The sequence below is a fragment of the Eurypyga helias genome, unplaced genomic scaffold (genome assembly GCF_000690775.1).
Source record: "Eurypyga helias isolate BGI_N326 unplaced genomic scaffold, ASM69077v1 scaffold10811, whole genome shotgun sequence".
Taxonomy (NCBI): Eukaryota; Metazoa; Chordata; class Aves; order Eurypygiformes; family Eurypygidae; genus Eurypyga; species Eurypyga helias.
In genome coordinates, this window is record NW_010228994.1 from 19352 (window position 1) to 31180 (window position 11829).

The 11829-nt window shown below is 40.1% G+C and overlaps 1 protein-coding gene across 1 annotated transcript in view; it reads left to right on the forward strand.

Annotated features, from left to right (window-relative positions):
* ANO6 (anoctamin 6) overlaps positions 1–9312 on the forward strand; it is a gene marked incomplete at its 5' end in the record, with an annotated part of 27856 nt that extends 18544 nt beyond the window's left edge. The window contains 5 exons of the mRNA XM_010160231.1: positions 872–1002; positions 1549–1754; positions 7438–7637; positions 8087–8192; positions 9109–9312. Of these exons, the coding sequence (XP_010158533.1) occupies positions 872–1002; positions 1549–1754; positions 7438–7637; positions 8087–8192; positions 9109–9312 (847 nt within the window). The remainder of the gene's footprint in view (positions 1–871; positions 1003–1548; positions 1755–7437; positions 7638–8086; positions 8193–9108) is intronic.
* Positions 9313–11829: the final 2517 nt, after the last annotated feature.

Here is an 11829-nt window from a genome sequence, read left to right on the forward strand (position 1 = left end):
CACTAATGAGGCCATACCTGGAGTACTGTGTCCAGTTCTGGGCTCCCCAGTACAAGAAAGACATGGAGGTACTGGAGAGGTTCCAGTGAGGAGCCACTAAAGTGATTAAGGGACTGAAACATCTCTGATGTAAGGAAAGGCTGAGAGACCTGGGACTGTTTAGCCTGGAGAAGAGAAGGCTCAGTGGGATCTCATCAATGTGTACAAATACCTGAAGGGCAAGAGTAAAGAAAAGGGAGCCAGACTAATCTCAGTGACTAAAACATAGTGACAGGACCAGAGGTAATGGACACAACCTGAAAGACAGGAGGGTGTCTCATCAGAAAACACTCTGTGAGAGTGACCAAGCACTGGCACAGGTTGCCCAGGGAGGTTGTGGAGTCTCCATCCTTGGAGACATTCAAAAGCCATATGGACATGATTCTGGGCAACTGGCTTTGGGTGACCCTGACTGTGCAAGAAGAGGGTGAATGAGATGACCTCCAGAGGTGCCTTCCAACCTCAACTATTCTATGATTTTGTTTTGTGTGTGATCAGAAGGAATTAATCTGTTTAACCACCAACATACATTTAACTTGATTTTTTGTTACCTTGAATTTTATGTGGTCATTCACCTGTACAACATAAGTACAAATCACTATGATTCTGATATATTGCTCTTTTACACTCTCAGTTATAGTTGTAAATAACTGCTTTCAGGATAAGGCAACAGAAGATTATACTCATGTTTAAAGAAAGTTTTCAGTAATTCAAGAATAACTAGATCCACTATTCAAAGCTGTAACAGCACAAATGTCATTTTTTTTCCATTTACTGAACTTTTTTAGCTTATTTTACCAACGTTAGTGGTCTTTCTCTCCCTGGCTGATAGTTGGGTTAAGAATCTAATTGGAAGATACTTTGCAGCTGCTAGATCAGAAAAGGTTGTTCCACGCTGGGAACAGGACTATCACCTGCAGCCCATTGGAAAACTTGGACTGTTTTATGAGTATCTTGAAATGGGTAAGTGGCAGTTTAGTTACAATTTGTTACATGCTCTTAAGAAAATCTTCATACAAGCAATGCATAACAAGTGTATAGACAGAGGACATGAATATTCTTCCAAGACAAGTTTCCAATTTATAGCTAGGAAACAACACATGATTGTCAGAGGAGGAGTACTGCTGATTCTGAGTACCCCATCCTCAGAAATGCATCCAGAAGGCAGACCGCTGCCATGTTCTGTTGTGTTGGGCAGCAGAGCCCTGTGTCACACTGTTCTGCTGGGGATCTGCAGTCATCAGGACTTGTTGCTGGTCCCTTGGGAGCTGGCAGTTCTCCGGTTTGTTGTCACCATCCATTCTGTCACAGCATTGCCAGCATACTCATCGTAGCACCCGGACAGCAATAAGATGACCATTAGTTCAGGCTTCCCAGCACAGCACTGAGACAGAGAGTCATTGGGTTTCCAAGTCTTTATGATGGGGACGTAAGAATGTATGTGCTCATATATGCTTATCTCTGGTAATTGAAAGCCTCATCCGTGTATGTAACCTCTCCTTTTGACAGTTATACAGTTTGGCTTTGTCACTCTGTTTGTGGCATCATTCCCCCTGGCTCCTCTTCTGGCTCTTATTAACAACATGTTGGAAATCCGGTTGGATGCATGGAAGCTGACGACCCAGTTCAGGCGCATGGTTCCACAGAAGGCACAAGACATCGGCGCCTGGCAGCCCATCATGCAAGGCATAGCCATTCTGGCAGTGGTCACCAATGTAAGTACCGAGCCAACAACTGCAAAAAGCAAAATGCCTTCACAGTAGGTGTTACATCCAAATGTGGGAATGCCACGTGTGGCAGTGTAGCTCTTAAAAGATCCTAAATGACTTAGGAACATCAGTCCCTTAAGACTTCAGCCACTGTGAAATAGGCTCTCAGTTATGTTCTAGATGTTTTGGAAACAGAGTATGGCTACTGCCTAAAATATCGTATCTAAAAAAAAAGAAATTTTATTTTGAGTTTCTAGAGTTTTCAGAAAAATCTGTTACACATGAAGACCATAGTCCATCTTTCCTAAAATTATAGTGCGTAGCTATAATATAGATATAGCTTCTTTCTTATGTACTTAAAAACACAATGTGTGCTCAAAATTGCAGCACTTACCTTTTGAGATCAGAAGGAATTTTTTGAGAATTTTCAAATTAACCTGTTTTTCAGCTGGATTTAAAATAATTTTAAAATAATTTCTTTAAAATATTTAGGAAAAAATAAATATGATTAATATAGTCCTAGCAACGAAATTCAGACCTTTCAGATTTCCCATATCATTAATTCACCAAAATGTTATACATAGCCTGTATCGTGGGGAGAAAAACAATCCATTGGACTGTACCACTGTGAATCATTTGATTGCTTATTCTTAAACAGTAGTTAATATGTATTATCTTTCAAAAAATTCCCACTGCTGGCCTTTCTCCCAAGAGTAGCATCCACTGGTTTCCTCTGGAGGGACAGTAGCACCACAGACTGTCCGTTGTTAATAGCCTTTTTCAACAAGGTCACCGTTTGCTACCATTATTGGTGAGATCAGGAATTCCTTCTGCCACACTTAAAGGTATTGTCACTTCCTCCAGGACCTCCTCCTTGCAGTAACCTTCTTGTGCTCAGTAGGAGTTTCTGGAGAAAGCAGTTGAGTCTGAATACAAGAGTTCATCTTAGCCCAGGCTTTCACAAGAGGCTTTGCCTTTTGGAGAATGGTGGTCTTTGGGTAAAAGGAGGGAGATGGAGCTAAGCACTCTACCATAGATATTAATCCAATAGTTAGGGGATTTATTTCAAGTAAAAGAAAATCAAATCGAATTTAAATGAAGGCATAAACTTATTTTCTTGTATCTCAAGCACCTTCTATAGTCATTATGTGCTTGGCTGTTTTGAGTCTCAACCCCAGGGATTCTGCTTTTCAGAAATAATGGGACAGGTACATGCACCTTCTCTTCCCACACCCAGATGAGTATCCCTGCATATTCCTCTCTCTTTTTTCCCCCAGTTTAAAAAGTCTTTGTTTTGCCCCTGAAAGGAGGGGACCCCTGTTTTCGAAGAATGGGAAGATTAGCTTCCATGACCAGATTGCCTATTGGGTTAACCCAGTAGCTTGTTTTCATTATTTTGGGGATTGGAGGTCGTGCCATACAGGCACAGGAGTCCAAGGTGGATTTCAGTGATTAGGAACATTTTATATGTCCGTCTCAGCAATCAGATCTATTTTCAGGTATTTGAAGGCCTCCCAAAATGGCCATTATTCTTGTTCAGAACTTTATTTCACACTACAGAAATTCAACACATATGGTAAACATAGCTAGGATGTAAACAGCAGAGTCAGGACAACATAAAGGCAGATAACGAAGCACAGAGAAATTACAAAAGAAAAGAGGGAACTTGAGGATGGAAAATTTACAAAATAATCTGGGAGCATAAACTCCAGCTGTTTCACACTGCTCTGCTGAGGCAAGCCAAACATAAATCCTGCTGTTCCATAGGCATGTGAAACATCCAAGGCCTACTAGTAAATCTGGTGTTAAAATTTCAGACAAAAGAGCTGCAACCTTGGTAACACATGTTCAGACTTTTAGAAATGTTAAGTGGCACCAGAGATACTTTTGGGCTCTTTTAATTTAGTGCTTGTGGAAAAAATTGTTAATGATAACTCTCCCAGCAAGTGATGCAAATCTCAGCAAGTAATGCAAATTCCCAGATGAAATACAACTTCATCTATCATAGCTAGAAGTAGAGGCAACATTATTGGTGCATTAATATCCTCTTTTGAACTATGGTGCTAGAAAACTTATAAAATAAAAGGCAAAAAAGGTCCTGGTGCCCTAGAAGAAAAAAAAAATATACTGTGCTATTGGATAAGTTAACTGTCTTTCCCATCCAGTTGGATCTCGTAATACCACTATGAAATAAATACTTGGATATACATTTTAAGATTACTTTAAAATATTGTTACAAGTACCTTAGCCATAGTCCCTAGGATATTCAGGGCAGAATTAAAGTGGCTTTGGTGACCTTAAGCTGACTCAGACATGTGTAGCTTGTGTTAGGAATGTATTCGCGCCCTGCTTTCTGCAGAAAAAGTACCCAGCAATGGGTGTCTGTCACTAGCCAGTCACAGTCCACCTCAGGCTAACCTGACTTTAGCAACTTTTTTCCCTCCAAATTCTCTGTAGGTGCTACAGAGGTAGCACCTCCTACCTGTTTGGAGGTCTCTCCTGTTAGTGTCGATGTGAACGTAGAGCATTTGGGGCTGTTAGCATGCCAGGGGCACAGGATCAGAGGCTGTCCTGTTCAAAAGGCCCTGTTGCAGGTGTTTTAAGGAGCTCAGGGAGATCAGTAGTTCTTGCTAATGAAGTGTGGGCTATAAAACCATGCACTAGAGCAAAGGCTAGAAGCAGTCTTTCAAGTATGTTTTTTTCTTGTTTGATATCCAGGATCATATGTCATCAGACTTTAACATCCCTGCCTTGATTTTTCCTTAGTACACAGAAACTGTTTCTTCTCTACTATGTGGCTTGTTACAGCTGATTCCACCTGGGTAGTGTCTCATCTTCTCCTTCGTGCATTACCTTTGTAATACCTGCGAGCTTGCAAGCAACTTTTGCACAAAACTATCCGTTTTTTTGTGACTTGCCACTCAGGCACTTGCTATTGCATGACACCAAAGCATCTGTTGTTGATTTGAAGACTGATTTTAATTAGTTATGGTATAAATGGAAAACTGTGCGCAGTAAAGCTTGGGAAGCAGAGAATGTGCTATTTGTTTGTAGTTCTCCAGTGCAATACTCTGAAATGTAGCCCATAATTCAGGAGGAAAAAAAGTTTTTCCTTTGAGAGACTGCCGTAGGATTAGCTTTTGTATTTCTGTCCTTGCAGTCCTCTGGAGCACATCTGGAGATCATTCTGAGAGAGGGAGGAGAACGAGACAGGGTTCAGATTTAGGATGATGAGAGAACTGGGGCCTTGCAAAAAAAATCAGTAAGAGCAAATATTAAGTTGTGCAAATACCGCGTTCCATCACCTTTCTAAGTGATACACAGAAGCAGCATCAAACTCGTTTGGTCCAAAGTGAGAAGGAATATTTTGCCTTACTGTTCTGTTGCTGTTAGTTCATTTCTGGATGAGCTAATGAACAAAAAGAAATTACATTTAACTAAAACTTTCTGTGCCTGTACTTCAGTTAAAAACAGAGTAATTTAGGTGTGAGGTCCTCTCCCTGCAACGGCAAGACATGGTAATATATATTTCTTGTCAGCCAAAAACACCTACTCTGCGTGTAAATATAAACAACACATAATTTTCACTTCATTGCACACTGTCATGTAATGCTTAAAAACAGGTTTTAAAAGTGTGTGCCAACTACATATGATTTAAGCCACAGTATAGTACAAAAAAAATATTCTTGAAATTTTTAAACAAGTTTATTTTAGTCTTAGGACAACTCCCTTTTCTTTCTCATCAGCCAAATTAAATTTCTCGCAACTGAACTCAATTGTAATAATATTCTGGAGAACTAAATAGAGATTTTGGACCACAATCTCAGTCTTAAATCTTTATTCTGCAACTCTTGTCTTAATTAGAGTTTAGTTTCTCAGTTACTTCCAAGTAAGCCAACTCAAAAGATACGACATTAGGATAGTGTTGAACATTTGGTGGTGATGCTACTTGAGTGAGGTGGCGTGGGTCTTGCACCCTCTTCAGCTCCTTGCCCTTTCCCTTCCCTGTCTTTTCCCCTTGTTTCTGTCTCTTGTGTTGTGCTGTCACCAGCACTTGGACAGACACATGATGAACTAATTCCGGGAGTGAATGTGGCCGGGATTCCCCACCAGACTGGTGCCATGATCTGATCTGCTGCACAGCTGTGTGAGTGACTGCGAGGGGCAGAAGCAGGAGGCATCATGGTTGTTTTAGCTAGCACTGCCACCAGAGTGTGGTTTGAGAAACTGTAGAAGATGTGTTTGCATTTTTTTTCACCCTTTCTCCTCTCTCCCCTTCCCTTTTTTTACAACTGTTACAAATACTTTATCAGGTTGGGGCTCTCTTGCTGAGAATGCTGCATCAAGGTGTACAATTTATGCCCCACTTTATGAAAATAAGGAAATACAGACTGCATGAATTGCAAGCTGGCATGAAGGGGATTAAAATACAGATATTAACCATCTCTTATGCTACTCTGATACCCATTACTACTTAATTTTTCCCCTTCCTCTGTCCCACACCTTTACTACAGCTTTTTTCTGCCCTTCTTATGCATCTCTGCCTATACCTCCCTCCTCCCTCCGATCTCATTAGCTCCCTACTTCACAACTTTCTCCTCCATGTCTCTGCCCTGGTTCTTTCCATCTCTGTTGTCAAGTGATTTATCCCCTGCCATGGGACAAAAGACTTCTCTTTCAGCCCCAGTGCAGCTCATCACTCCTTCCTAGATGCTGGGCACCAGAGACGTGTCATGATGAGCTGGCCGGGCAGCCTCTTGTTAGGCACTCGGCTGCAGATCTTGCCAGTGGAAAGTCTTCCTCATGGGAAAACCTTGTGAATTTGCAATAGCAGAGGAGGAGATTGAATTAAACATAGTTAACCTGTCCTCCAAAAGAGGATGTTTTGGGTAGTTCAGGAGTTTAGAAAAGACTTCCCACAACAAACCCACAGATCCAATTTCCTACCCCATTTGTGACTAGCAGACTGAGTGGGACAGGGACTGTCTTGGGAGCAAGATAAAAACAAATGGTTACGTCATATGTAAAACAGCACTATGCAGCTGCTACTAAAAAAAATTATATTGGCATCAAGAGCAGTTTCCACATGTACTGACACTGAAACTTATGAGGCAACAAACTGCCATGATGAATTTGAGCTGGCTAGCACCTCAGAAAAGAGTGGGATGTTTCCAGGGTCAGAGGTGTATGAGCTATATATATAATTTATTTAATTCCTTTACTCAAACCTCAGGGTTCCTGGTGAAATTTAATTTTCTGTTACTAAAGGACTCTTCATTGTTTCCATGAGTTTCAGCAGGCAGGATTTCTCTAAGCGTCTCCTAAGTACATCTGCTAACAAGCACGTTTGCTGAAGGTCACCTTAGAGTACGTTGTGAGTTTGGCTGCTGACCTCCCCTGCGCACTCACAAGGAAAGTGTGTTATAGTACAACATTTTTAAGGCAGCCAGCAGAGCTAGTGTAATTTAAAAACCATACAGAGTGCAAATTCCAGAAAGAGATTGTTTTATGCCCATGAGTGACTACGTGCTAATTTACAGAGGGAACCACTGACTGCAAAAGCACATATTTTCTATTTTTAGCTCACACTGTAACTTTTGGGATACTATGTATATAGCAAAGTTGTGCACATTAAGGCTTATTCCTTAATCGCTGCTCTGCTTTTTTGTCTTATTTTTCTGAAATGCAGGCTATGATCATTGCTTTTACATCTGACATGATTCCTCGTCTGGTTTATTACTGGTCCTTTTCGGTCCCTCCTTATGGGAGTCACAGCAGTCACACTATGAAAGGGTATATAAACAGTACACTTTCTGTCTTCAATATATCAGACTTCAAGAATGCAAGCAAGCCATTTTCCCCTTGGCTGGGGAACCAAACAACATGCAGGCAAGTGTCAAATAGCCATTCTTTTCCAATGACAAAAATAAACATGATTTTTTAATACCTAAATAATCTAATTCAGTTAACAATATCCCATAAGAAATGTTAAAACACAGTAAAAGCCAGCATATTCTGAAATGCAAAACCAAGTAGAAGTATTCACCCATAAGTTTTTGTCTCACAGAAATTTCTTATTTTCTTTTGCTTTTCTTATAATTGATAGTCTTCATAAAAAGCATTTTCGTAAGTAATTCTTAATACAGTGGCAAAAAAAAGGCATTTCAGCTAAATATAGCTTATTCTGCAGATAAGATTTTACTCATTATTGTAGTCATGTACAGCTAACTGTTCCTGGATAAATTAAGCAGGGACATGTCTTGCTCCATCCTCTGGCCACAGTGCCTTACTGCAGGGATGTCTGAGACTAGTTCCCGACTTTCCTACCTTGCTTTCAGATACCGGGATCTCCGCTACCCTCCAGGTCACCCGCACCAATATGAGCATAACATATACTACTGGCATGTCATTGCAGCCAAGCTGGCCTTCATCATTGTCATGGAGGTAAGCGTACGGGGCTTTGAGCATTACTTATTTAAACTTCTCTTCTCTCCAGGGAGAAAATCCTGCAAAGACATTCTGTCCAGGCACTGCTCTCAGAGCTGGCGATGTGTGCTAGCACAGGCAAGAGCCTGGGAGATGTAAATAAAGCATAGCAACATTAGAAGAAGAAGTCTCTGAAGTCACAGTATTTTAATACAGAGTTCTTTTCCAAAGAACTGCAAAATGATTTTTTGTATCAGAAACAGAAGGGACAGTTACACCGAAAATATTCTTACAAATACTTAGAGGAAGTTTGCGCACAGCCTCATGAATACATACATATCATACGTGTGCTAGCAGAGTGAAGTGTGTAAAGACAGTCACTGCAAGAGGTGAGTCTCTAGATGAGCACCAAAGAGCAATTGCTCCTTCCTCTGCAGCCACAGTCTGGGCTTATGAAAGGTGGTAGTCAGTCCAAAATGAAGGGAGAGGAGTATTAAGTATTATTTCATTATCGAATGTACTTAGGGCCTGATCCAGGGACTTCTGAAGTCATCAGAAACATGCAACTGGTTAGATCAGAGTTTCTGTAGCACAGTCCATTGTCCCAGAGTCATTTGAACAAACCTAAAACAACCTTAAAGAAACTGTAACTGATATTTCCATGCAGGGGATATGCACTGGCTACCAGGGTTCCCCCAGAGCAGACAGAGAAGTCCTTGTTAAAATCAGGATTAGAAAAGCAGGAATTCTTGTTTATCAGACAATTATTCTATTCATTAGTCATGTCTGCTTTTTAAAATACTGTTCCACTCAGACAGATACTGGTGCAGAACCAGCTCAGAGTCTTAAGAGATAATGTGGTATTTCATTTATAATAATAACAATAATGTCCTGTTCAGCCTGACTAATGTTTTTTCATTGTCACCTTCCCCAGCATGTCATATACTTTGTGAAGTTTATTATTTCATATGTAATCCCGGATGTATCACAGAAGACCAAGAGCAAGGTCAAACGAGAGAAGTACCTAACACAGAAACTCCTGCATGAGAATGATCTCAAAGTTGTGAAAAAAACCATGGGGAAAATAGCCGACAAAATTATCAAAGGAGACAGCACTTTCCGACCTAAAGCTGAATAAGGTTTTTTTTTGTATGGAATAACAGTATTTAGCTAATAATAACTGTCCAGGTATTACTAATAGCTAATCAAACACTTTGGATTAATTCCCTTTCCTAAACGTTTCTTGCAACTGTTACCTGCTCATTTACCTGTTTCCCTTGGACAAATGCAACCACTGCGACTCATATAAGAGTTACCAATTTTTTAAATAGCTTTAGTAGGACGTACTTTTTTTAACATGTGAAGATAAAAATTATTTATCATCTTAAGACGATGCAGATTAATTCTCAAATACACAGTGTGCTTTCCACTTTATTTAGGCATCAGCTATTAAATTTCTTGTTTGACTTGAACAAAACCTTAAGAACAAGGATGATTTGTTGTAAGAATGCCATCACATCTTCTGAAGGAGTTTTGATTACTTGCTAATGCAAACCTCAACTATAAAATGAAAAGAAAAAGCCAAAACATGAAGGAAAGAGAAAGAAAATACATCTCAAAATCATGTGGTTAAGCCATTGGAATTGACATACTAAGCGCTGTTGTGTGCTACACTGAATTAGCTTTGCATACTGAGACTTAAACGGATAACAAGATATTTCAATTAATCATGGACTTGGATCACAAGAAGCAGCAGGACTGTAAGCCCATCCTGTTCATCAATCTCTGTGTAAACAGGAGAATTGCCTTTGAAATCAATGCATACAAACTGATTTTACAGCTCTCCGAGTGAGTAGAAAACTCAGGCGTTTTATCTTTGCCCAGCCAACGTACGTTCATTAGTTCACTTGCCCATTCTGCTCTGAATGACCATAGCCTTGAAGATCTCCGACCTGTAACAGTCAGGAGTGTGATAAGTCTTTCCATATACCAAATCAATATTTGTCTTTTGCATTTCTCCCACACCAGAGGCACCATGCTCTTCCCCAATAGATTTTAATGTAGGAAGAATGTGCAGCTGAACCTGTGGTGATATGACATTGTGTGATAAAGTGAATTTTGACAAGGCCATGAATCTATTGAAACTGGAGATTGGAATAAACCTTTTAATATGCTTTAACCATATTATGAAGCTTTAAATAACTAGGAAAGATGTTAAGCAGTGTGGATACATGTGCTAAAGCCATCAGTCATCTTCAAATTACGCTGCAGATCTGTGTGGCTATTTTGGCCCCATTTGCAAACTGGGAGTTAGGGAATTACAGATAAAGTATGTATGTAGAGCTCCACTTCATGTCTGCAGCAGACATTCCAGATTATTAATTTGCTTTCTCTTTTAATAGTTTTAGTGGACCAATTTCTATCAAATTCCGAAAACCAAAAACTTGTTAAAAAAGCAAAAGTATGTCCATACTCTGAAAACCAAGTGATTACTGTTGCATTTGTAAGTTTGTACTCTTCTTAAATAAAACAGATATGCAGATTTTTTAGGCAGACTATTCATATAGCTTTTTATATATTAAGAATTTCATTTGCAGAAACTAAGTAGCACTTATAAGATGTATTTTATTCCATTAATAATTAGAAGGAATCAAATGTCTGAATTTTGTAGCAAAACTTCCAAATACTGACTGCAGTGTACCTCAAGCCTGGCCTTTGAAATGACAACATTTAAACCAGAAGAGGCAGCACACGAGGGGACTCCTTTCAGCAGTCATGACACACAAGCTTTCACTCAGCAAGACTTTGCATGATTTCATGGAAGAAGGTGAGAGGAAAGCTTGGTTCAAAAATCAAGGAAAGATGAAAGAAACTCACAGGCTCCAGAGAACCACTTGCATTTCTGACATTGAGGGACTGAAGCTTACTTATTACAGTGTGCAGAAAACTTCGTGTTGACACCACCTGAAGATAAAAAAGACACAAGACAGAAAGAAAAGATAGACATAGCAATAAATGATAGTCAACCAGAGCAGCAATGGAACCGGTGCTTATTTGCACAGGGATTTCTACCCTTTGCCGCTTGTTTTGGTTTTGTCAGAATCATGACGAGTCTTTAATTTATCAGGAAGCAAATATAAATTGGGCAGATGGACAGATACTCAGAAGTTCCTGAACAAGACAGCATTTCTTATCAAAATATATCCCTTTCATATTGGTTTGACCTTCTCCCGGGACCATGGTATGGATGGGGTGGAAGGGACCTCTGCAGGTCACCTGGCCCAACCTCCCTGCTCAAGCAGGGCCACCTAGAACCAGTTGCCCAGGACCATGTCGAGACAGCTTTTGAATATCTACACAGATAGAGACGCCGCAACTTCCCGGGGCAACCTGTGCCGGTGAGAAAGTGTTTCTTGAGGTTCAGAAGGAACCTCCTGTGTTTCAGTTTGTGCCCATTGCCTCTTGTCCTGTCACTGCATAATATACCAAACCTGCTGAAAACAATTTTTTGTCCAAAAAAACTGTTTCATAGAACAATTTTAGTGACGTTCTGGGGACTTCCCTGTGCAAAATGAGTTTAGTTAGAAAGGTCAGTCAGCTCCTTGCAGACATGGAGCTTTTGATTTTAGCTTTGAACTGGCTCTTCCAAGTCTGC